The sequence below is a fragment of the Vidua chalybeata genome, chromosome Z (genome assembly GCF_026979565.1).
Source record: "Vidua chalybeata isolate OUT-0048 chromosome Z, bVidCha1 merged haplotype, whole genome shotgun sequence".
Taxonomy (NCBI): domain Eukaryota; kingdom Metazoa; phylum Chordata; class Aves; order Passeriformes; family Viduidae; genus Vidua; species Vidua chalybeata.
In genome coordinates, this window is record NC_071570.1 from 44,698,116 (window position 1) to 44,725,684 (window position 27,569).

General features: G+C 41.3%; 1 protein-coding gene across 3 annotated transcripts in view; it reads left to right on the forward strand.

The window, feature by feature from the left end:
• The first annotated feature begins 550 nt into the window (after positions 1-550).
• NRG1 (neuregulin 1) overlaps positions 551-27,569 on the forward strand; it is a 95,319-nt gene continuing 68,300 nt past the window's right edge. For all 3 annotated transcript variants that reach the window (XM_053931951.1, XM_053931950.1, XM_053931952.1), the window contains exon 1: positions 551-1,178. In XM_053931951.1, coding sequence (XP_053787926.1) covers positions 551-1,178 — 628 coding nt within the window. The remainder of the gene's footprint in view (positions 1,179-27,569) is intronic.

Here is a 27,569-nt window from a genome sequence, read left to right on the forward strand (position 1 = left end):
TTCTACTGCATGACAATTGTTTTCCTCGTCTAAGCAGATACCAGCCTCAGATGCTCAAGGTGAGAGTCTTGCCTTTCACTCTGGGCTACCGGTTTACTTAATCTGGTCAGTTTGTTCAGTGTTTGTGGTTTTCTTTATCTCATGACCCTCCTTACCCCTATTTTGTTTTGTTGTGCTTGCTTTTGGGGGAATGTTTCCTCCCTCTGGAGAAGAGCTGGAATTGCTTGAGAGGCATTTAAGGAATTATAAAAGTGGCTAGCAAACAGGAGCTCAGTAATTACAAAGCTATTCTCACTTCAGAGAAGCAGAGACAATAACAGAGGGCCTGGGGACACAGGGACTGGGGGGATCTAATTTTTCCTGTGCATTACTCCTCTCTCAGTTTGGATGATGTTGCTGAGCTTCAACCTTTTATTGACTCCCACTCTGTGATTTTTGCAGAGCACTGTGACTATTACTACCGTCTCTTTTTGTCTGTGTCTCACAGTAATGGACTGTGATAGAGTTAAGGCCTTTTGGAGGTGAGCTGTTTGAGAGCTGATGCTTAAACATGTCTGAAGTAGCTGCCGACACTTTCCACAGCCCCTCAGCTCAGCTGAGCCCTGATGCATCCCTCAACGGGCTCCCAGATGAGGAGAACATGCCAGGGACCCAAAGAGAGGACAGGAGGGTCCAAGGGATAGCAGGCCTTGCCACAGCCTGCTGTGCGTGCCTGGAGGCAGAGCGACTGAAGGGCTGCCTCAACTCTGAAAAGATCTGCATCGCCCCTATCTTGGCTTGCCTGCTTAGCCTTTGCCTCTGCATTGCTGGCCTCAAGTGGGTCTTTGTGGACAAGATTTTTGAGTATGACTCTCCTACCCACCTTGACCCTGGGAGGATAGGACAAGACCCAAAGAGTGCTGTGGATCCTACAGCTCTGTCTGCCTGGGTGCCTTCGGAGGTGTATGCCTCACCTTTCCTCGTACCTAGCCCCAAGAGCAAGGCTGAAGTGACAATGCACAGTGACAGTTCACTAGTACCCTCCAAACCATTCCTCCAGCCTTCTCTATATAACCGCATCCTAGATGTTGGGTTGTTGTCCTCTGCCGCACCTTCGCTGTCACCACCCGCCCTGGAGCCTACCACAGCATCTCAGGCACAAGCAACAGAAACCAATCTCCAAACTGCTCCAAAACTTTGTAAGTAAAAGCTATGTGTTTCTTTGGGTTTTTTTTTTCCCCTTTTACAGGAAAAAAAAAAAAAAAAAAGGCACTTAACTGTTCTCTGACTGTCTACAAGAAGGGCATGTGATTGACTTGCAAAGCTTAAGCATGCTAAGACAGGTATAGCATGGGTTGCCTTCTGAGAACAGCATCTAGAGTCCTCAGGACTTAATTCTGCCGTATGCAGGACTTCATCTGGGATGTCTGTAAAGGGCTAGTACTGCCTTTTTCTCTGCATCCACTTGTAGGGAAATATGTTATTTGCTTCAAGGGTTTATCTGATAGCTATTCCACATAGTGTATTGTCCTTATAAATTGGCTTTGTCTCCTGTGCTGGATCTTCCATGTGTGGTCTTTGCCTTGCCTGCAGAGCATTTCTGGTACATCCTTCCTGAAGTCTGTGGCTGCCAAATATCCCTATCATCCTCATGAAACTCTCAGAATAGTGAGAAAAAGCAACAGCAGATTTGAAGCAGTTAGAAACTGGGAACTATTAATTTAGCATCTAACTTGTCATCTTTCCCTTTCTCTTAAGAGCAAAGCATATATTTCTCTGTGTCTTTCTCTATCTCTAGGAGCTGCTTCTTGTTTAACTTGTTTCTCAGATATTGCCTTACTGCCTTTTGTGGCGCATTTCAGGAAAGCATTCTTGCTGATGTAGAAAGAGTCAATTTCCAAATTAGTCTTTACTCATCATAAAAACGATCAAAAAAAAGTATCTATATTATTTTCTTAGTAGTAATCATAAAGCATCAAAATACTGCATTGCTGAAGTGCCATTTCTTTGACATTCATGATTTTAACCCACCAAATTCAAAGCAAACTAAGCCAGCAATTCCTGAGCTGTGTAAAGCTGTGTAACTCTAGTAAAAGGGAAGACAGCACACTCTTCTGCTGAGAGCACAGGGCTGAGGTTTCCTGTCAAAAGCTGCAGTGATCAGAGTGAAAAATTGCACTCCTCACAAATTTCCGTGCAGGACCCCATGTCATTTATTCTCCCTCATGCCTTCCCTATAATGCCACAGGCTGGCAAATTGAAGATGGCACATACAGGACCTCACCGTGGAGCTCTGAAGTCACCGTAAGTTCACTTCTAAGTTTAGCCCCACTGAGACTGAACTTAGTATAGATATGTGGCATTTGGATTAAATCTAATATTTTAGGCCAACCCCATTGCCAGTGAAAATGAGCATAACTACAGTGATTTCAGAGGAGGTCCTTTCATCTGAGAGTCAGTCTTGAACAGCAGTTCCAGAATCAGTGAAAGAAAGTTCTGAGTATTCCTGTAGAAACTCTGCTGCCTTTTGCTTAGATAATGGGTGGCAACCATCCTTCAGATCAAAAGTAATTTGTCAGATGGAAAGTGTCTAATAGAGAAATACTGCTGTGCCATTAAATGATAGGGAGCTTTGTCTGTGGTATTACTTGAATTAACCACCTTTGCAATTAAATAGAACTATGCTAAGTGAGCTTTCTTTTAAATATTGCTGATGCATAAAATCTTTTTTTGTAGTGCAAACAGTCTGACATTAAATATATGACTTTTTAACACATTTTGCTTCATAAAGTGACCAGAGACCACTATTCAGTAATAATTGCCTCAAGAATCCCTCTTGAATTTCCACATATGTGGCAAATGTTTTTCAAAAACATGCTATCTTCAACTCTGAAGTAAAGGAGGGGGCAGAGGAGCACAGAAAAGATTCTTTGGAGCTGTTGCTGACTAAAAGCCATTATCCGCATTTAGATCTGCTCACATCTGGGAAATAATGATGGTCCAGAAGTTAGGTGATTGGGTTGAGAGGGGTTTTTTGATTTTGATTTGCAGGTTTTGTGTGTGTAGGAGTTTTTGGGATTTGGGTTTTTTGTTTAATTTGGCCTTATTTTTTAAAGATAAATGTGTTTTAAGGCATTGTAGAGTTCCATAGTTACAGACTGAAAGGAGAAGGAGAACTGGTAGCAGATGAAGTTTGGTTTGCTCTAGGGGAGAATGTTGCGTAGACAGAGTTTATTCTAACTGAGGTACATAATTCTGACTATGGCAAGCATCTCTTATTATCTGCAAAGAAAAACCAGAAAGTCTAGCTGGAAAAATACCCTGCAGAAGGTCTGCCTAAGAATTCCAAGAGGTATGAAAAGAACTTTTTTGGACAGCTCTTAAAGCACTGTCTTGGGGTTTTTGAAACAGCTGCATTTCAAACACATCATTGTGTTTTATGTAGAGCAAGATTTGTTGAAGAGGTCGACAGATTGCATCAGTGCTAACTTTTTTTTTTTTCTAATGCCTTTGACAGCTATAAAATTCTCAGTGACATGACTTGAAAAGTAGCATCTGCAAATTGGATTGTCCCTTCTTTTGCCTTTCAGTGTCCTTTTTTTCTTTTCAGGCAGAGTAAGGTAATATGTTCCCAGAAAGTCCTTTATGTGCTAAATTTTTTTTTTCCAGTGCAGAAATAAAATTTTAAAAATGCACGTTTCATCTTCTGTGCTTGATGTACTGTTTCTAAACCTATCCCCTCCAAGAGTTTCCAAATCTTTTTCTCTTCTCTCTTTTCTGTCTTACTCAGCGTATTCCCTTAAAGCTGTATCCTTCAAGGTCATAGTCTGCAGAGGGCTAATTGATTCTTTTTTCTCCTGGAGCCTAGAAGAGAAAGCAGAAGAGAGACAATCCTGATAATTGTGTCTGGTGTATTAGATACAAGACTGGTCTTGTCCTTTGGTTATTCTTTGCCCTTTATCAATACACAAATAATTATTTCTGTTTAGCTTACCTTTCATATTTTAATATAATTTTTCCTTTGCTGAAAGAGAAAGGAAAGGTGAATGTTTTAAAGCATTCCCATATTTAGGGAGCTTGTCAATCTTAGCATAATTATAACAGAGAGATATTATAGCAAGCAGGATATAATAATACGCCCTAACATACCCTCCCTCTGAGAAGACATGCAGATTGTAATAATGCTAACTCAGTTCAGGAGCTAAATTTCACTTCTTCTAACACTATCACCTTCAAATACAATTCCACCCTTTATCCAGGCTGGTTAGAGATTCAGTTCTATAGTACTGCAAAAAATGTGTTTCTGTAACAATAGATTTTATGTATCTGCAAACCAACCATTCCCCTCTTTAAAGGCCTCCTCTTTCCATTTAAGATTTCCCCACAAAACTCCCAGAAAGGCCCATGTGGAGCTTGCCTTTCTGGAGTGACAGCTCTGCCAAAACAGTGCAGCACTCTTGTGCTTTGGTTCTGTCCCAAGCAGGCCTTGGCTTGGGAACCACAACTCTTATAACTTGGTAAAGTGCCACAGGGCACACAAGAGACAGACCACTGCGTGATTTTTCTGGAGTGGGTTTCCCTGAGAGCAGAGCTTGAGGACCACCAGAGATCTGGTCTAGAGGATGCACATGCCCAGTGACACATTCACACACCCCCTGCATCCATTTCACTTTTGGCTTCCCTGACCAGCTTATATGCTGTACGTGTATGCAGTATGTGTCAGCGCTGATGTGTCAGCTACACACATGCTGTGCTGGTGGCCCGTGGATGATCAACAGGCATGTCTTCATCTCCCCACAGCGCTGGACCTGTGCATGTCCCTTGGGAGGCAGGCAGAACTCCTTCCTATCTCACTTGTGCTGGTCCTCACCTAGAGAATGTGACAAAATGGAAAAAGAGCTCTTCATTACTGTCAGCTACCTCTGACTACTGGAGGGACAGCTCCCTTCCAGAGTTTCTGATTTCTGCTTCCACTTCAGGTATGCTGGGTCATTACTAGCAAAGGATGCTGCTTTCTCATCCTCAGTGTAAAAAGGTTAAAAGATTGCTTCCGAAGCCTGGTAGTGGCTGTTTACCTGGGAAGTAGTCTCAGCTCCCCTTCTAATTTGACAAGTTGCACTCCGAGATTAACAAGCTCCCTAATTATGGTAATGCTTTAAAACATTTACCTTTCCTTTATCTTTCAGCAAGGGAAAAATAATATTAAAATACAAAAAGTAAGTCAAAAGGAAAGGAATATTTCTGTATTGATAAAGGCATAGTGTAATAAAAGAAGCGAGATCAGTCTTAAGCTGAGGCACAATGACTAAATTTCTTGTGTCTTTTTAGAGCTAGAGAAGGGGAAAATTGTATAAAAATTGTACTGTACCTTGTAGCATACCATAAATATTCCTTACATTTTTTCCCCACCTCTTCCACTTCCACTCATCCTTTCTCAGCTCTGCATTTATGTCCTTTCTCCTACTCACAGTGATTTGAGAAGGTCTGTATTTTAGCTTGATGGCAGGCCAGAGGGAGTCTCTCCCTCCACTTAGAAGTGCTGCAGCCCTCTAATTTCAATTAAAGGACAGAAGGTTTGTTCATAGAATCTTCATGCACTTTTTGTTCTTATTCTTGAGTCTAATTCTAACCACTCATGCTCTGTATTTCAAATCCCCATCACAACACCACAGGACAGAGTCCATGCCTGGCAACCTCTGAACTTGTCAAGGTCTGGGATGTCTCAGAGAGCTGCAAGGGAGGGGAGAGAAGATGATATAGCAAGACTGTACTTCAGCCTTTTCTGTGCTCACTGTTGCTCTGCAGTGCAGTGCCACAGGAGAGATTTTTTTTTTCCCCTAAAACTTGAAGATGCAGGAACATAAAGTACATGCTGGTCCATTTCTGACACAGTACTGGATTTGATTAGCTTCAGTTACCTAACTTAAGTGCCTGCATTAGGAAGCTAGTTAGCCTTCAGCTGCATATCCAGCATAAAGGGAGAGACTTTCCCCAGACAATTCCTAGACTGACTCTTACAGGAGTTACTCTCTCTCCCCATGGGTCTACATGGAGACTACCCTTGCAGTTCAGTTTCTAAGTTAAATACACAATATGAGGAGTAATTTTGAAAGCCTTGACTTTTCTTTTATGTATCCTGTGAATTAGTAACATCTTGTCACAGGGAAGTTAAAATTAATCATGGTTAAGATACCAGACAAGTTTTGAGCCTAACTCAGGAGTGTAATAAAGGGATGCTAATCTCAGTATGCCCAGGAGACACAACTAGGCCTCCATTAACAAGCAGCAATAAAGCAAGTGCCACTGTACTGAGTCAGCCAGTCTGTATTGCTCTGCTGTTCCAAAGGTCATGACGGCTCCTAGAGGTATATACTTATGACAGGAGCATTCATGGGGACTGATGGGGTGAAATGCATAAGATGCAGCAATTTTTAGGGAGTTCAGGTCCATTAAGCCTTCCAAAGCAATAACTGAGACTTCCCCTTCCCAGTCCAGTTAGCTCACAGTCTTTAAAATGTCCTTAGCAAGCACAGTTTGCTCAGACAAATGTATTGTTTTGTTTCTTTCAGTATCTCTACCACCCCTCTTTTTAGCTTTCATTGCTAAACAGTTCTGTTTAACATACAGCAAACTGTATGGATTGGTCTTGTGTTTCTTTCTCCTGGACAAGCACCCCAAATTCATGGCTTTCAAATTTTCCTCACGGGTGTGGTTTTCCTTTCATGAACCATTCATTGTGTACAGAACATGGTGGAGAAAAAGCAGTATTTCCTGGAGTATTTTTTCTTAATAACAGTCTGAATTTCTCAATAAAAAATAGTAATCTGTACTTGTATTTATTTTTTAAAGCTTCATTTTGCTTTGTAAACTTTCCTGAGAGTAAGTCATGTATTTGTGCTACAAGGAGCCTTTTGCATATTCTCCCTCCTCATTTATATACAGATGCATATGTGAGTATAGAGAATACAATAGATATGCAAAGTATATGGCCATTATTTCTTTGTTAAAAATTACATTTGCGACTGTTCTGCATCAAAAGTTTCTAAGCAAAACTGATTAATAATAGATATAATTACAAAATTCAGGGGACTAAAATTATCCTCTTTCCATATCTGTTATATTTTTTACACTGTTTGATTTCCTGTTAATGCACTGCAAATAAAGCACACAGCAGCCTACCTCAGATTTGCTGTGCCTAACTTCTGGTTACAGAGAAACCTTGGGGAACTTTCTCTGCATCAGATGAGAAAGCACAATTTGGCTTGCTGCAGGCTAAGTAGCAGGTTAATTGTGGTGCAGACCTGGAATGATATAAATGAACAGTCATTTGCAGTCTTGCTAATGGAAGTGCAATAGATTTGCTGCAGAAATCCAACTCAGAATCAATAGCAATGCAATGAGGCAGCTGGTTCAGGGAGAGCACATGTGATGCCAATCTGCTGCAGACAGTACCTGGGCAGAGATTGTGCTGTCTCTCTTTCAGGAAAGGGGAGACAGGCCTTAAAAATGCCATGACAGGTGAGAAAATAATTTTGAAAGGAAAATGCCTATTTCACCTTGGATGGGCTGGAATTAGGAGAAGGGCCTTTCTCTGACTAAGGGAAGATAATTGTTCTCTTTGAGACATTCAGATCTCAAAGCAGGGTTTGGCCTCAAAGCTGGGTTATTGTTACACAGTACTAAGTTAAGCAACAACAGAAGTCTTCGTGCTTCCAGTCATGTTCAAGCCACATGAAATCAAGGACTGAATCATAGTGTGTACTTTGGAGATGGATAGATGGGTTTAGAGTATCTTCTACCAAAGGCTTCTGCCCTCTTGTTCCCCAGACAGACCACAAAGAGGAGCAGGCCCTGTCGTTTGTGGATGGTTTTATATTAGGCACACTGGCTATCTTTACAGTTATCTTTACAGAAGACCACTTTCCTGGAGAGTGAGCATTGTGAATCACATCTCGATCTTTCACTTTAAAACATTTTGTGAAGTACCAGACACAGTAGGAGGTACACATGAAACCCAGGAGCTGGAGCATGACCATTGTTTGGCAGTTAGGGAGCAGCAAGGGAGAAATGCATTATTTTGAGGTAATACGAAAAATATGCTTATTTACACCCTGACCTGTCTCATCCTTCTCCCCCATTCACAGTACAGTCTTAGTCACTGAGACAAAATAAAAGGTTTTAGCTGAGGAAGAATGTGCAGGAACAAATCCAGTGGGACATGGCTGGCCATCACTCAAGGCTTCCCTAAGCTAAACCAGGGGCAAGGTCCATTCAGCTCTGGACAAGATCAGTAGTATTGCGGCATCCATCTGTTATGTTTGGTCCTGTATTATTTAGCTACAAATGCCTTATTTCAATGTATATCTTCTCTCAAGAGTATATTCAGCTTTTTCACATATGCTTTCCCTACCCCCTCCCCCATTTTTTTATATCTCCACTTCATCCTGGAACTTGTTGGCAGCGCATTTGTATAACTCACACAGCTTTTTATTTTGACAATGAATATCGTCTCAGTTTTTGAGATGAAAGGAAATCAATAGTGGGTTGGTAGTCACATGGCACTGGGGGGAGTATATGAAGCTGTGATCTTAAGCATGATATGTGACATAGTTCAGTATTTGTATGGAATTCCTGAAAGATGTTTGAATTTTACAATTTTTAACAGTCAATTAATTCATGTGATTAGACAGATCAAAGTAGAGAAGAAGAGTATCAAGCTCATTCAAAAGCTTTTCTCGTATGAAAAACAAAAAAAGAAATATCTCTGAGCTCATAAAAGATTACTTAAATCTTCTAAGGAGGTAAGTGGAAGCTAGTGTAAGGCTACTGGAACAGCATCTTGAGAAGAGAAACTTGGACTTTTCGCTATATTAAATTAATCTGAATAATTCATTTAGTATTTCAGCTTGAATTAAATGGCCTGAATTTTCACTGATATAAAGGTTCTCAGGTCTGTAGCCCTGTAAAACCTATAAGAGCACTGGAATGCACATGACACAGTGTCATCCCTACTAAGGGGTCTTCCAGTTGTGGTGTGAAACCTGAGAGCAAAACATTGTCTGCCTTTTCCCATTTTCTAGCATCTCTTTTAAATTAAGCCACCTACTTTGACTTTGAAAATACATATTTGTATTCTGGGCACTCGTTCATTTACACCTTTCTCTCCTAGATAAGTTCTTCCATGCCATGTGTTTCCCACTCATGAAGGTCCATATACACTGTAATCAGCTCAACAATAGATAAGCTCAACATCAGATAACCCTTTTTGACAGGGTAGGTAGGCTGAACTCTATGACTCTCCCCATGAAGGAATTTGTTTTGAGTCCATTAATTATTTCATCACTCTTCACGCTTTCTTATTTTTCAGATAAATAGAGACATAATTTTGATGGTACTTAGACACGGAGTAGTCCAAAATTCCAGCAAAAGACAACGAGACCTGCTCATTGCTTTGATCATTGTTCAGAAGTACTCAAGATGCATAAAGTAGCATCAGTGGCTTTTTAAAATTTTAAGCAGTAAATCAGTAGTCCAGTCAGAGCAGAAGACCAATGACTCACACATGCAAGGACCCTCATCAACCTGCTTCTTTAACTCCCAGGGTTGCATACTGCTTCTCACTGGAATAATAATTCTAATGGCCAGTCAAGGGAAGAAAAGACAAATATTGCCCAGCCATGGCAATGCTGTGTGCATTTTAGGTGTTTCAGCTCCCTTATTCCCCATCTGGTTCTGTCCTACTCCAAACAATACCTTCAGCAAGTCTTCTTGTGAACAGGAGGCCAGCTCAATGATTTGAACTGTGCAGAGTTCTCCTTGACTTCTTGTTGACTACACTTGACTTCTGCTTATGCTCTCAAAGACTTCTCCCTCCAATCCCCACTGACACTTATCCCACTGTTGGCCCAAGGACCATTTCATCACTTTGCCCTTCATTCAGTTTATTATTCATTACTTTGCCCTTCATTCAGTTTATTATCTCAACTTCTCCAACATTCAGTTCTTCCTTCCAAAAGTGGAAACTGTCCTAGTGCATTAATTAGTGGGATGGAGGATTTTGGTGCTTGCTCCTCTCTTCCCAGCTTAAAGATATGGATTCTTTTTCATTTCTGTCCTACAGTGGATATGCTGAATGGACTTATCCTGATAGGGTTTCATTATGCCTGAGCATCTTTTACAGTAACAGGACATGAGAATAATAGGGCATGATCATAGACCAAGAAAGTTGCAATGGCTAATAATGTCAAGATATCTGGGATTTTTAAGACATTTTTATATTTTCAAAATAGGCTTTCTTGGGCTGTGGGTGTGCTCAGCAAGACAGTTAGCAGTGCGGTAGTAATAATGCCTTAGCAAGGGAAATCAAGTGTGTCAGGTGACGCCGTTGAGCAGGTCGGGAACAGAGAACTCCACATTAGAAGGCAAAGAAAATGAACTCTTATTTCAAATGCACCGTTCTATATATAGAGAACATCGTGCAGATTAATTTAATTGGTCTTAGAGTAAAAAGATCTCACGCCATTGGTGTGCAGTGAATGACGCACAGCAGCAGAACATATCTATAAACAATGTGAACAACAAGATAGATTAGAGAATTGTTTACATTCTTTCCCAACTGCTTCCCAGGCTCTTGCCTGGTTAGAAAACCCTTTTCTCTTTCTCTCTGACTGAGCTGAGAATATCCGCAGTCAGGCAGGGAGAAGTATAAGGGAATGGAAGAATGATCATTTATGTATCTGGTCTGAGTTGATCAGGGAACCAACCACTGATTTTGTTGTTATGGTTTTAGGAATTAAGGAGTACAGGATCAAAAGCAAGACAAAAGGCTTCCTGCTGTGTTGGTACACAGCAGGATCTTGGAGAGGCTTGAGCTCTTACTTGCATGAGCAGAACATCATTAAGTAGCCAGGAAAGGGCCAGGAAACTGCAAAGAATTGATTGTAGCTGTCAAGCAGAGGAGAGCAGGGAAGGTCTGATATTTTCTTGACTAGATAAAAGCAGGAAGAATCTGTTCTGCAATGCCACAGGTATTTACAGCCTGCATGGCACTTGCTGCAGATCCCAAAGCAGATTTTCCCCCTGCTGAGGATCTGAACCAGGAATGGAATCATTCCCTCTGTCCATTATGCATTTCTAAGGGATCCTCTGTAGGACAGATCATCTTGCCATCTGGCCATGCTGAGCGTGCACTTTTTGTTGGTGGAGAGATCCAAGGAATTGCCCTTCACACCCTACTTTCTCTAGCCACTCCAATAGCTGGAGTTGCTCTGCTTGTGCTGCAGACACTGCAAAGTGTCTCTCTGTCACTGAATACCCTCCCATCACTTTGTTCAAAACCCCTCATTGCGCCCCAGCCTTTGCCTCATGGAGGTTAGTCAGCTTACCCTTATTTTTGGGGGTGTTGATTTAGTATAGTATTAATAGATTTTGAATGTCATTATTGACAATATTTGCAAATTCCTCCAACTGCACAATTTTTGGGACATACAACTGTGAATGCATTCTCTTTGTGAACAAAGAAAGGCTGTGTTTCTGGATGAAAAGGCCAATGAATACATTAGGAGACAGACTTTTGCTTCAAAATCAGTTAACAGAAAGGCACCTTAGAATTCTCCTTTTGGTTTATAAAATAGCATCTGGCCAGTAAAGCCATCAAAATGAACGTGTGAATGTTTAAGAACATGGCTAACAACCTTTCTATTGTTTGCTATCTCCAAGCATTTGAATTTGCTGTGCTGTAGAGATTAATAGATGCCTCTCATGTAAGTAGCTTCTCAAGCAACCCTGTAATTTTCCTAATTGTTGGTAATGGATTACTTAATGTGTGCAGTTTTTCCTTCTCCAAATTTGGAGGAAGGATTAAAATGACATGTTCTGTAAGTGTATTCAGATAACTGTTACAAGCAGTAACAGAAGCAGATTTGCTAGCTGTGAATCAGAGGAAGTACCAGTTCACAAAAGCTGTTGCAGAAGCTTGCAGGGGAGGGGGCTAAAGACAAAGAAAACAGAATAATATTCTGATGTTTCCTGAACAGGACTGAGATCCAGAGTGTATTGTATGTCAATGTGCCAGGATTCAAAGAAGAATATAAATTTACTTGTCCATAACATACCTGGCAGCTTCCCCAAGTTGCAGGATAATATGTGGTTATGCTTTGCTTTTGCTTTTGCAGATTTTCTATAATGTCTTCTCAGGGGTGTTACTAATACTTTCAGGATGCTAATACACATTAATTTTTAACAAATGGGTACACCAGCATTACTGTCTGATGTTAACTTACATTTAATTCATATCTTGGTTTTCATACATTATTCTGTTTTACAAATGATGATGACATAATGGCATTTTTTCTGATAATTGATCAAAAATGATGACTTAGCAGAAACTCAGACACAGTGTTCAAAAAGCACTATTGGCAAATGTTGGTCAAGTCATGTAAATACTGCCCCTTCAAAGGAAATCTTAAAAATGTCACTCAATAGGGAAAAAACAGACAACTTGATCAAGACTTCTGTGTAATTGCAAGTCACATAAGAGAAAATTTGGAGTGTTCAGAGCTGGCAGGAAAATCTGCATCAAGCAAGACTGAGCAGAAAATAGATTTTCCAAGCTGGAAATTAACACAGTTCTTTTAAGGATAAACATGTTAAACTGCAGGAATTTTTCCTTTGGGGGTTAACTAACCTTCATCAATCCCAGCAATGTCACCATTTGTACCATAGTAACTTGCTACCCTAAAGTGACTGCTTCATATCCCAATCATATCAAGAGAAAAGCTTTAGCAAATTCAAATCTCTCCCTCTGGTGACTTTGGGTCGATGGAGATTTCTTCATGATTACAACAATTACTTGAAATAACTTTTTACCTATACACTGACTCTAGTTTTCACTGAAAACTAGCGGGCGGTTCAGCTACACTGACCTTTGTTTTACCTTGTGCTGAATTCAGGATTGGAAATGCTGTATACCTGTCCAGTTGTAGCTTGACCCCTCCTGGCTTAAATGTAAAAATAGAAGAAATGTTGGGATGATAATTTGAAACCTTGGAATGATGCTTTGAAATCTAACACTTAATCTGCTCTGAATTCTGCTAATTTAAAAAGCATTATATTGCATCCTCATGGAGGTCCCATAGGGTGAATATTCCTGAAGTATAAGACTACGTAGCAGAAGGGCTACAAATCTAGTGATATTTGTTAAAGTATGAGAGTTTCTGGGGATGTTCACTTGTTAAGAGAGCTTTTAGAATTGTCAGTTGCGACTTCCCATGTGTGATCTCAATGTCAGAACAGTTCCTGTTCTTCATTTTCTTGCACTGTTAATGATCTGCCCTTCTCATTGCTTGAGAAGCCTTCAAGCTTGTGCTACTTGTAATTCTCAGTAGACTTGGGCCCAGAGTTCTGCTCCTTAAAGCAGCTCATGTTTTGAATTATGCATACATCCATTTCAGAGGGGCTGCATTTCATGGCTCCTTTCTGGGGGTGGTGATGTAAGGGAGTTTTAAGTACTATAGTGACACTTTTCATTTTTCATGTCCTGGCTCAGTTAAGAGCAAGCCTTGAATTGTGTCATTTTTCTCTCATGTGACTGTTTAATCACCTGAGAGAGCACCAGCCAGTTTTGTGGTAAAATTGATTATATTCCCAACAAAGTGCATCCTTCAGCTGAGCTCCAGGAAGTAGCCAGCTTAGCAGCTAATGGGCTTCAGTCTGATGTGAAAATGGCGGCTGTGATGGAAATGTCACTGCAGTTCACACCAGCCTTTTCAGCTAGGCTGCATGCTGAACTGAAATGATTGGAGACTGCTCAGGTTAAAGGTAAAGGAAGATACTCCTAATCTGGACTACACAAAGCTGTGCTGTGGAGGCACATCACCTCCTCCTTTGAAAGTGTCAGGGCAGCACATGTGGGAATATCCAGACATGCAAGTGGAGAAGGATGTTGCTGCAGGGGTAATGATTACTTTTTTTGCCCTGTTAGTCCTTATAGGACTGGTGCCATAAGCTTTGCAATATCAGTGCTGGCATGGGATGGCAAAGGGTGCTCCAGGATGAGATGGGACCCCAGTTTGCATGAAATGGAGAGAACCAGAATATATTGATCTTCCATTTAACCTCACTCAACACGTGTTTTGACAGCAGCCGACTTTCATATCCATTACAGGACTGGGAGAGAGCTAAGGAAATATACTCACCAGTCTCATTTTACACAGCATGAGTCAATAATAACATTGTAGGTGACAGTTTACAAATGTTTTGCCTTGCTTGGATGAATTCATAGTCTCTGGGTGCCAACAGCCCCTCTTACAGATACCTCTGTGATTTACCCTGTATAACAGAGGAAACCTCTGGCAGTACCAAGAATTAAGTCCCCCAGGCTGAGAGGCAGCTGTGCTCCCTTTAAGTGGTAGCATCTACTAAGGAAATCCAGGAAGAAGTAGAAAATTCATAAATAAAGGATAGTAAGTATAGACTTATACTTACAGTCATGGGCATAAAGACATAGCAAATTAAAAACCATTCCAGGATCCTTCTCTTAGTGAGATTCTTTTCTTTTTTTTTTTTTTTTCTTTTTCATTTCTGAAAAGAAATATTGTCTAAAATACATAGGAAGGCAATGTGTCTTCATGGTTAAAATGCCTTTCTAGCATTTGTTGCTAAAAATGAATGAACTAAATGCAAACAAAATAAGATCCTGACATTTCAAGTCAGACTGTTTTTCTGTCATTGTCACTGAACATAATAGACTGTTGGCTAATGGCTCCCTTCAGGGGAAAAAAAAGAAGCAATGTTGCTCTTCTTCGACAACCGACAAAGTTGACCACGGTATGGTGATCTAAGTTGAGAGTTTTGAGTGTTATAAAATAGTTGTTCACGCTTTAGCTGAACCTCAACTAGCTGCAGGGCCTGTTTGTTTGTGTTTGTATCTGGTTTCTGGTTTCTGGTTTTGTTTTGTTTATTTGTTTGTTTTTAATAGAGATTGATTGCTTCTTTCCAATCTTGGTTAGTTTCAATTTTTGTACATAAATACGCAAAATCAAATCATCATTTGATTGAGCACTGTCTGGTCCAACGGCTGTTTCTTCAGCCTGTCCATTGTATAGCATGGGCTCAGCCCTCAGTTTCTCAGCCACTCATGAAGCTTCATTAAACTTCACAGCCTGATGTGCACAAAGCAAGGTTGCAGGCATGACTTTCGCACCATCATCTCCTGTCATTGGCCAAGGGATCTCTCCCTCGGAGACAGATACCATGAGAGTGCTTATGTCCCTTCTTCTCCTGCTTGGGTTGGAGGAGGAAGGAGCCCACACTCTGCCACATAGAGAGCACAGCTGTGGGAACAAGAGAAGCTGTGAAGGGCCTGCTGTGCATCACCATACCACTGCAGTGGTGACAGGTTGCCAGCCCTGTGGCTAGAAGGGTGGGCAGCCCTACAGCACTGACTGGGGAGGTTGCAGGTGTCTGATGGATACACAGCACAAGGACAGTTCCAGCTCAACAAGCAAAAAGGCAGATCCTTTGAGCAGGAGAAGAAGGGACATAAGCACTCTCTGAATACCCATGGGACACTTTATAGGCCTAAGTGCAATTTCTTTGGCAGAAACCGCCTCCTTGCTTATCAGCCCCGTCCAGAAAGATTTTTTAGCTTGCCTTTCACTATTGTCATTAATGTAATAAATTGAGGATAATTTCTTGGTTTGAAACAGCTCTGTCTTCTGCTTTGTAGGTGGGAAATGATGCCAGGAACAATGCTTTCTTCTCCTGCCAGTTTGCTTTTCTCTGCAGCAAGGATATATATCGGTTCTGTATAGATGCTGCTGTTAGCAAAAAGCAACCTAAGCATTGCCTCAGCTAGAAATGCAAGATTGATTACATTAGATGTGCTTTATTCCCCATGTCCTGCATGAAATCAGCTCCAAAATAGGTTAATACTGTTGCTTCAGAGTGGAAAATGCCAATGTTAATATAGGATTTGTTACAGATAGACAGCTTGGTACGGAGCACAAATGCATGGGATTGGGTCACTGCCAGACTTGTAGAAGAGAGGTCAAATGAAGATTTGCATGGGATGATATCCCCTATACCAAAGTTAGCATGTGACCATTTGCTGGGATAACCCAGGGAGCTGTATCCTCCTTAGATCTGAGTTCAGCTCTGCTATGATGTTGTTTACAGAAGACTGAAACACTTTTTCAGCCGTGATCCAAATTATTCTGCTGCTTTACAATTAGGACAGGACACCATGACAACACTTCAAATCCCACTTGACAATGAAACATATCTTCTGGAAAGCATCAAGCTTAGAACTGCAGGGAAATTACTGGAATCAGAGCACATGATGTGCAGGAACAAAAGCCTCTATGGGGTCCTTGTGCACTTCAACGGATGGATCATAACTTTCTGGTACCACATACAGTAACTAAAAGGTAGCAGGCCTCTGCTCCAACATCAGGGATGGTGGAGAGGTTAAGGGATTTTTCATGGCTCTAGAGTTAGGAGATCAAGTTTTACTTTGTCTTTGCTTTGTGAAGCTCTTCTCCAGTGATCCACTGCACAAAGAAGAAACTGACGCTACCAGCCATATGAAGCCTGTGTACCACCTACATGAGGCTGTGGTCCTTGACTTTCTGGGGATTGATGTGCAAGTGAATGAACAAACCTTTTCCATCTCTCTTATCTCAAAGTGCCCTTGGAGTTCAGTTTATGAATGTCGCTGCATGAACAGTGTGGGCTCCCACTTGGAAATGCTGTGGCTGGTACAGGTCTACTCACAGTCAGAATGGAGATTTCTGCAGAGCTGGAGTGAATTCTTGGTTTGAAAGGGTGCCCCAAGAGAGGGAGAGTGATGCAGTTCCATGACCAAGGAGTGCTGCACAGAGCCTTACATCACGCTCCCACATGCCCAGTCCCCATGTGCTACATAGCATCTCATTTGTGGCAGCCCTCTGCTGTAAATTCACCTTCCAGAGGAGAAATTTCTACAGCAAGATTGTGGTTTCACACAGTAACCTGGACACGCCTGAACAGTAAATGACCTGTTGCCCTTTAGGTGAAGACTGGTGCTAAGCCACCAGTACAGGGCTGTATACTTGGTTGATTGTTCTTCAGCACTGCAGGCTGTGAAGGGGTCCTAATCCTTCTTCAGAGAATGATCATGTCAACATAGTTAATTTTCAGAGTCAGGATCTCCTGGTTGTTTTGGATAGTCTCTTAGATATTTTAGACTTAGAAGTCACAACTTCTATCCATTCTGCACCCCAAGTACTTTTTGGTAAATATGAGAGAAGTAGTCAACTGTAAGGTGGGGAAACAACATCTCTGAGACTTCTCAGTGTCTTCTGTTGCTCAGCAAGGTTACATAGTTTGTGTAGTGCTGCAGTCCACAAGGCACGAGGCAAAATGCTGCACACCTCTTAGACACCAAACAGTAAAGAACATTTGGCTCATAAACTACCAGCAGCTAAAGTGATGCTCTGCCATGTGATACACCTATTTCACATTCAGACTGGGGCAGAAAGCAAACACACTGCAGGCTATTTTTTATTTTTCCAGTGAGTTAGTGGATGTGGCAGGGGGCAGAACTGTCATAAGAGTTACGCTCTTTAAGGAGGAGACATACCTAATTTTCCCATAGCTAGTCTTACAATAAAGTGCATGTGTGAGGTATTGCCTGATTAATGAAGCTGTAATTTTAGGCCTGACTGCTAAGCTTTTACCAAACACACTGGAACAATCAAGCACCTGCTTTCATTTACTTTGTTGGGATGATCTCTGAGGCTCATGTGGACTTCTAAAGGTGTTAAATCTAAGTATCTGGAAGGTAATTGAGAAACATAGATTCAGCATGCAGTAGGTGGTGGCCTTGTATGTTATGGCCCTATCTTCTCACCCATTCTTAGAGAATTGAAAACCTAAAACAAAAAACATCTGTAGTAAACAAGGTTAATTGTCCTGTTATGTTAACTGATATTTGTGATTAACTGTCTACCAACCACCCTCATCTACTTTCTATTTCCAAGGCAGTTTTTTTTTCTCTTTTTTTTAAAGGTCTTTTGTATCCTGAAGCACTTCATCCTGAAGTAGTATATTGTTTCCTGTTCACATGCCTTGTACGATGTCCAGGTTATCTGACACTTTTAGAGAATGACAGGGAAGCTAAAGGCTCTTTATCTATTGCCTTGGGACATGGCTGAAACTCCTTTCACTTAGAAATTCAACGTCTTTACAGGGGAAATGGGGGAGTTGCAATGGCTTCTGGCTGGGCTAAAATTACTCTATTGTTACAGAGATTAAATAGAATAATCCTGAAAGCCCCTAGTATATTAGCACTGCCTGATTCCAGCTAAGAGCTGCTGGAACAGTATTTACAGGGGACCATCTATTATTAATCTCTCTTTTTTTCTCTAAAAGAAAGACCATAGACCCAGAGTATAACTAGTTTTACTTTTGCTTCAAAAGAAGAGTCATGCTGTTTCATCTTTCATGATGCAGTTAGGTCCTTTTGGTGAACTATATAACAATCTGCTCCTGCCGTGGTGGGGAGGCCATAATTTATTCTGCCCCAAAAGGGCTTCTCAGAAGTATAAGGCATTAACAGTGAGCAAGCTACCAGGTTCATAAATCTGCAGAAACCGACAGAGAGCTCTCTAGTAAATGAGGATTCTCGTACAGCTTCCCACTCCCCTTTCCAGGGCGTTGCCAATCTTAGGGATAACAATCGTACCAGACCTTTTGTAGTAATGTTTTACTCACTTCCTCTCATACAAATACACTTAATTCCATAATTGCTTCTCATAAAATGTATTTGTCTGCCTAACTGCTGCCATGTCATTCCTGCAGTGCAGGGTCTTCCTGGTGCTAATAAAGCTTTTGCAAGCTCAGGACCATGCAGCCATGGGGAAAGGTTCTGAAATCCAGTCAGGGCCTAGATTATCACAAAAGGGTATTTTATTGTGCAGTAGCTGCCTGGGGCAGGAGTCATCCAGACTCTGTATCGACCAACCTACTTAGGTACAACAAATTATGTATGTGCTGCCATGGGGGCTGAACATGACCTGAATGGGGGGCAGAACAAATCAGTTCTCTCCACAAGCACAAGAGTGGTGTTTTGAGGGGCACACTGTTCTGGGTAATATGGGCAGCAAGGGTCTGTTTTCTCAGGGCTGCTTCTCTTCATGTTCACCCTATCGTCTTCATGGATGTGACAGGGCCTGGCTTTGCTTTAGACAACAGTCAGAGGAATTCAGAGCAGCAGCGCAGAAAGCTATAGGTTTGAGCCTCAGCAGAAGCAGTGTGTACCAGCCCAGTGCCTGGACAAAACCAAATCACTTTCCAAGAAGGCTGGATGTCCCTTGTGCTGCCCAGCTAAGGGCAAAGTTTGTGACTACTCCTCACAGGCATGTGAGAAGGAAGAGCACAATAGCTGAAACAGCAGGGCTTAGTCTGTAGTGCCTGCTGGTTTGGGCTGTAACTCTATGCAAAAGTCCTACAAAAAACAAAGTTGCAGCTGCTGGCTCATTTTGTGTGGCAGCCCTTAGTTAATGCTGTGTAATATAAGAATATAAGAAAATAAGAACTGCTCTCTACCAAGACCACTGTGTCCCTCCTTCCTCTGGCCTCCCTCCCCACTACCAGACATATCTCCAAGCTCAAAACCTGTCCCTCCTGCCCCAGATGAGGAGCACATCAGGGCAGACTTTACATGAGTGGACAGGAGCAAAATCCCTCACAGTACAGGCTTTGTTTTGTATTATAAAGGCCACATGGGCATGGTCAGGATTATTGCTATTTCCTTCTTTGATTACGCAAGTTCACATATTGCTCCTACTAGAGACTCACAGAAACTCATGCATGGGAGTAGATCAAATTAACCCCTCTATACTCAGGTGTGAAATCCTGACCCATGGGAGAAATTCATATCCAATACCCACCCCAACCCCACCACCTTCCTCCCAAGGAGGAGTGAATGGCACTGGGAGAATTGCAGTGGGGCTGACATTCAAAGGTGTGGAAGATACATGCTCAGCTATTGCTGGTGGATGTGTCTTCTGTGGCAGATTTTGGGACCCACTGGTAGTGGATGAAGTTATAGAAATTACCCTATGCAAAAGGAATTGTGGACAATGCATGAAATGTCCTTGCTCTCCTCTCTCTTTTTCCTCCTAAAAACTGTATGAGATGGAGACAGGCAAGTAAGAATGGATGTGTTTTACTCCAGAGTAATGTTTGACACTTTTAGTAAATCTCCTTAGGTGTCAACCACCTTATCTAGGTATATAAATCCCTTTGAGGATTTGACCATGCATTAGAGAAAGTTTGCAGTGCCAGTGGAAAAACAATTTCTGCATCTCTAGCCTTGTTCTATTTCATCACAATAAATATTTCTCTGTTGTCATAAATGAAATACAGCATTGCTTTCCACTGGCTTTCTGCTTGCAGAAGGAGGTGATATGGGGCTCTTGCTGCAGTAGCACATTTTCCACATAACATCTGTTCTGCCATTATTTACCTAGATTGTCAATAAAAGCTCCTGCTTTTGTGAATTCAACCAATGTAGATGGTGTCAGCTGTTACTTGGATCGAGGCCCTGATTTGGTCAGTATTTAAGCTGGTCAGTTGTTAAAAATTACTAATGACTATTGACTAAAGATTTGCAAATGTTAATTATGATAGCAGTTCTTTAGCGATACCTCTTTTGCAATAAAAAGCACTCCAGAAACATGGATTGTCTGAACAATTGACTTAGAAGTTGCTTGTAACCAAGTGATATATTCCACCAATGTAGCAATTATTTTTTAATTCTATTTATTATTATATTTAATTATATTTATTAATAAACACAAGCAATGGAGCATGGCTTGTAATATCATTCAGATACAGACATGAAGCTCTTGGTACTCAAAGCTTTCTTGACAAAGTATCAGCCTATTTGGTTCTGATACTACATGAGCATCTATACTTCATTCCTCTGTAATGCTAGTTTTTCTTAATTTCTAATTGTTATGATTGCAAAAATAAGTTTGAAAATCTGGACAGCTAAAGATCAAAAATCCAGAGGCCAAACCTAGTGTGTCATTTTAGTGAGATTTTAATTTTCATGCCAATTTCATGACTTTTTAGCACTTAGGATTGGCAAGATTAACTATATAACCTTTTATTGAGAACAGCAGCTTCAAATCTTTGTGACTTCAGGGATCTAGACTTCAACAGAATTTTTTTTCTTCAGGCCAGACTTCTGGTTTACTTTTTCCTTTTTCTTGTTCTAAAAAGTATCCACTTTGGCTGAATAAAAAATAAACAGGCCCATATATGTTATTGGTGGAAAATCTGCATGATGTTACAAATGTTTAAATTCCTCTAGAATATTTCAGAAACAAAATGGATAATATTTTAAAATTTTTGGAATAAAAACTAATATTAATAGTTTTTTTCCCCACAGGAAATTACTATTATATTCCCAATAATAAACATCCAGCATCTTCCAAATGACACTAAGCTGATGAATTTTGAATATTACTTTCCACTAAACCCTATACAAAATTTCATGTGTTCATATGCATGTGTACGTGCACACAAACACACCATGATTCAAACACAGAATGTTTGGCAACCAGAGCATCAGGATTTTTTTCACTCCCCACTAATTTCTCCTCACCATCTCAAGACTTACATGTCCTGTGTTGGTCAGAAAGTCATATCCATGGAATATAACAACTCTTCTTCTGCTGAGTATGAAAAGTAGATCTGAGCCAAACAAATTGTTTTCTCAGCTGCCCCAAGCAGGCTGGTAATTTTTGCTAAAAACTTTCATTTTAAACCTATTCTAAAAACTAAAGTCCTTTAGGTCTGTTGTCTAGTGCTAGTGCTCTTAATGTAAAAGTTTAAAGGTTGTGGAAAGAAATACACTCGGGGTTCATTTATTTAATATCCTTCTACCACAAGAAGCATGGAGCAGGTTATCTGAAAAACCTTCCTTGAAAATTACAAGGGATTAGTAGGCCTGATGTGGGGCTAGCCTCTCCTATGCACTGAACTGCATTAGTGTTTGAACTCTGAAAGGACAAATACAAACAACATATATCTGATATCAGTAGGGAACCTCCATATCCTGGCAAAGTCAGATTTTGGTCTCCAGTGATCTGCAGCAGCAGCAGCAGCATTAAGTTGTTACACTGCTAAGGGCCAGGTCTGCATCTTGAAAGTGTATAGTATCTCTTGCCCCATTTCAGCATTTCTGATCTTGAAGTCATTCACTCATTTATATTCATGTATTCAGATGTTCATGCTCATGTTTGGAGTGATTATTGCTGGACTCTTCCTGGTTTGCCCACATCTTCCTTCTTCAAAGAGTAGACTGTAGTCTTGCATGGGGGACTTACTGATGCAGCATGCCATGGGACATGATTTTTTTGTGGCTTTGTTGTTTCCCACCATTTGTGATCCATAATGACTCAGATATCCTTTTGTAGAATCATTCATCCCTATCTGTGTGTTTGTGGCTGGTTCGTTCTGTTCCCAGTATCCTTCTTCTGTTTTTCAAATTCTTTTCTCATTAAGAGACTGCCTGCTATGCACTCATACTATCAAGACCATAACCAAACTTCTCAATCTTTAGAGTTTTGCCAGTGTGTGACACAAGTCATAGCAATGTGTGACAAATGACAAAAATGTGGAACACTTGTGCCCCATTGCGTGGCATGCTGTAATTGACAGATAATAATAATTTTTTAGTCATAAAAGCTGTTTACAGTGTGCCTTTTCAGAGAGTATGAGTCACAAAAAACAGTTTGGGTCACTCACTTTACATGTGATTTGCAAAATGCGTTCTTTGGCCGAGTTATCCGATGGCTGTGGCCAAATTATCAGATGGCTGAGTCAGAGATCCTCAGCTGAGAGTCTTTGTTGCTACCTTCAAGGGTGAGATAGTGGCCAAATGAGAACTACCCCACTAAATTAGCTATGTGTGATCTCTTCTCTAACTTTGCAGGTGTTCATGCTCTTCCCCTCAGAAACTGGACCAGGTGTAAGCACTTGCAAATGTGCTACCATCCTTATACCACAGCCTCTCCCTTCTGCCCTCAGAGCTTGAACATTGAGACTTTTCTCTTACCCATTCAGTCCCTGCCAGCAGCGCTCAGAAGGCACAGTGTTTTGGAAAGATCAGGCCCCAGCTGTGAAATTAGTGAAAAATGAGTGAAATGAGATTAGTGGCCATGTCTGAGAACATCCTCACTTGATAACATTGCAGTGGAAGCATATAGGAGAGCCTGGAATAAAGCTCTAGTTCCCTTCCAGCAAAGCACAAAGCCTTAACTCAGTATAACCACTTCCTCCATCTGTGCGACTTCTTCAGTAGTGGTTTTGGAGTGAATTGGTAGAAAGCAGCACAGTGCCAGAAAACAATGCATGTATCCTGTGGCAGGGAAAGAGTCAGGAAGACATCCCTCATGCAGAGGGACAAGAGACCACTGATACGGCTGGCCTGGGAGTTGTGCAATTATAAATGTGACAGTGGAGTCTGGGAGCCCCACAAAAAAGGAGTCTTTCACCCTCCTCCTCCATGCCAGCACAAATCCAGTGAATGTGTCAGCAGGATAATAGAACCAGTCTTATAGCAGCTTTAAACCAGATCACTTTTAAATGTGCAATCTCACACCCATTCTAAAAACCTGCCACATTCCAGATTTGCAATTGAAATGAAGGAGGCTTGGTGAACATTGCTTTTCATGGGATGCCACAAAAAAAAAAAGCAATGGCTTTTTTTCTGTAGTTTTTAGAAAGCTGCTACCACAGTGCCCTCATTCCATAAATGTATTGATTATGAGAATAAACTAACAGTGAGAATTGGAAAAGGGAAAAGGGACTTGTATAAAGTTTTTGAATAAGCTCAAAGATGTCTGCTTGATTACCTGGAAAAACTCCCTAACCATGCTGGCTCTTGTAATCCTCACTTAAACAAACATCAAAAATCACATATTATAATGGCAGTAAGCCCTGGATGGGGGAGAATAGACAACTTAGACTGATTCAGCAAAATTTAACAACTGCCTTCTCTCCCGAATGTATGATGAGAGTTGTTATTTTTCATGGTTAGACATGCGGGGGTTGTCCACAATGGGGTTTAATCTAAGCTTCACCAGGAACAGTCAGGGCACAAACACACAGCTAGCTGAAAATCCATCCCTACTCCACTTCCCCACACTAAAAAATAAAGGAGGAAAAGTATATTTTAGTGCTTGAGAAACCAAATAAACTTGCAGAAAGGAGCTGCAGCTGCTCCTATATAATCTCTGCAGCAAAAGTAAAAAACTAATTAAAATCAGGTTGTGAAAAAGCTGCTCACTTCTTCAGTTACCACTAGATCTGCACAGCAACAGCCTCTATAGACTGCTAAGCATTCATTAGTTATTACAGTCATTTTAATGAATTGCTTGAAGATGTAGGAAAGAATAAAGTTCCATGACCATGCTGCTCAAGATTTTTTAATAAACTTTGGCACTTCGTGATAAGCATTAAATTAAAAAGCTTTTGCAGTTTGTTGACAACATTTTTTACTAATATATTGCATAATAACTCTTCTCTGGACAATATTGTCATGAAAATTGTGTCATTCAGGCAAATATTTGATAACTTTTCAGAGCCTGATAATTTTCAGGATATAGCTACTTACTTCACAGAGAGGGAACAAGAAATAAAAGAACACATTCACATTAGTGTTCATTGTTGCAATATCAGTAAGACAACTTATTATGTCAGGAGTAGATCCTTCCTAATTCATCTGCACTCATTGAATTTTTTTGCTCCTGCCTTCACAGTACCTGTTTGCTTTATGAAAATGTAAGTAACAGAGTCCTAGAAGATTATCTTATGAGTTTGAATGCTTTCTAGCACAGGTGTGCCTAGAAGTAATTCACTCTCACCTGAGATATTATGTCAACAAAAAAAAACAAAAAACAAAACAAAAAAAAAAAAAAAAAAAAAAAAAAAAAAAAAAAAAGCACAAAACATTGAAGTTCATGTAATTAGCAGCCCCTTTTTGGGAGGCAGCATGTTTTCCCTTCTTTGTGTACTGAGGGGACTACCTCTTGCAGTCAGAGTCTATTCAGTGCTGGACCCACACTGACCCCAGTGGGTGGAGAAGATGAAGGGACACTTTCCATCAGCTCACATTGCCCACATGCATAGGATTGGTGAAGCAGGTCTCCTGGTGTGGTCTTATCAGAAGGATCTTCATCACAGCTTTGTCTTTTTACAGGTAACAGTAATAATTTCAGACACCCAGAGGCTGGAAATTCCCAAATTCATAAGCAAGCCCTCACACAGGTTTGCTGCCTTCCAAATTCTCTTGCCATCATGCTTTTAGTAAGGCCTGATCTCTTGTGACGTGAGCTCATAGTGACAGCTACTAAGAGTCTGTCTTAGGTGCATTTCTGGACATGCAAGTGGGGGGTCACACCAGCATCTCAGGAACAGGGCCCACACCTGCATTAGTTGCTGCGTGTAACAGCGGCCCACAGCAGAGGGAATTTGGACCTCAGCATAGCACAATCATGGCAGAAAGTGTGCTCTGTCCTTTTTGCTGCCAGATGAGTTGTGAATGTGGTAGATTTTGCCTTCCAGGTTTAGTCTTGCAGCAAGGACATTCCCTTCTCCTACACATACTGATGAGGCTCTGCCAGGTGAACAAGATCTAATGGGGTGAAAGCAGTGGATGTAGATTGTGTGGTACTAGTTTTCTCTTTGCTGGAAAGAAGTAAGGAAGGTGTGAACTTCGGAGGCACTTAGGCCCTTTGAGAAAAACCATTACTTCCTTCATTTCAACAGAAGCCAGATATGCTGGACACTGTTTAGCATCTTTTGGTCCTTGAGGACATCTCTGATCACCTACTTTTAAAGTCCAGCTGAAGGCAAGATATCAGGCAGTTCCACTTACAACAGTAATTGTTTAATTATTGTGGAATAATCTAAATATTGTGGAATAAATATTGTGGAATAATCTGCCTTTCTCCCCATGTCCCATTGTGTTTCATTCACCAGTACAGCCTGCTACTGTGACCCCTCTGCCTAGGGCTTAATGAAATTAGTCTGCAGCATCAAAAGCAGCTAAAGTACTTTTGTATAGCAGCTCCATACAGTTACCTTTAGCTTGTCCTCTGAGAAGTCCTGTGCTGCATCTGCAAAGAATCCTCTGCCGTTTTGTGGGAGCAATTGTACTGGATCTGCATGTGAGAAAAATAAACCAGGATTGCTCTTGCCCTCAGTTCAGCACTGTTCATAAGGCTGGCCAGTTCTGGGATGGAGAGTGTGGCTCTTGGAGTCAAGTGATGGGGAATGAAACTTGAAGGAGGATTGAGAAAGGAGGTTGTTAATGGCTAGGTCACAAAACCACAAAATCATGGAATATGCTGAATTGGAAGGGACCCACAAGGAACACTGAGTCCAATTCCTGGCCCTGCACAAGACCATACCAAAGAGTTACACCATCTGCCCAAGAGTATTGTCCCTCTGTACTTGGGTTAGAAATGCTTGCTGTGTTCCTGCAGGTCTCACAGACTCACCTTCTCAGGGTAGCAGTCTTTGCACTTCCCCTCTCTAAAGGCACAGGTAGCACCTGTGAATATAAGCCATAAAATGCTGATCTGCTCTTGGGTTGCTTATGACTCTGGCTGAGGTGTTTCAGTTGGGCACCATAATGAAACCCATTCTTTTCCAGTGCACTGAGCACTAGCAGCTCAACAGTGAACATAATCCAGTTCAGTACATGGAATGCAGATTCATTCCCACTTCAGGGGACAAGGGCCTTGATACCATGTCTCTTATGCCCTGGCTAAGCACACCAGCTATCCCTTTTTCCAAAGGCTACTGTCCCAAGTCCAGCTGAAAACTTTGTAGGAATTTGGACTTTCAGCTTGCAACAAGTCAGTGCTTCCTAAAAAAATTTCACTGCAGAGTACCCCACCTCAACTCTCACACATGCTAATCCACACCCTCTGGGATTTTTCAGCTGAGCAGAAAAATGGCATTGACAGCCAGCTGGATATGCACCTCTCACTTTCCCTAAGGCCTGTGCCTTGTTGGTATCTTGCTTTCCCTGATGCTGGAACTGATCCTCCTTCCACACACAGGGCCTTTAGGCCAAAACTGAAAGTTAGGTGAAGCAAGTTGTACACAGTCAGAGGAAGTGAGCAAGGGGTTAACAAAGCTGAGCAGCAAACACATTTCTGGAAATGCAGGGACTAACTTCCTAAGCCAGGATGGAAGGCACCCTGAGGAGAATGCAAGAAGCAAAGATGCTCCAGGGATTTACAGGGAGAAAAATAAGGATAGCTGCAGATACAGAAAAAGCAGCATGCAACGCACGAACAGGATTTGAGAGGAAGACATAACAAATAGTGTAATTCTTAGCAGCTCTTACTCTGCAAAAGGGAAGTGTGGCAGAAAGGAGAGAAAAGCTTGCTTAGTAGCTGTGGCAGCATCAGAGATCTGACACCCTCTCCTCCTGCTCAAACCTCCCCAGTGCATCTGCCTGACCCCCTCACTGGAAGGGATAAGCTCCCTGTTCTCTTGTTCTCCATAGTTTGAGTCTTGTT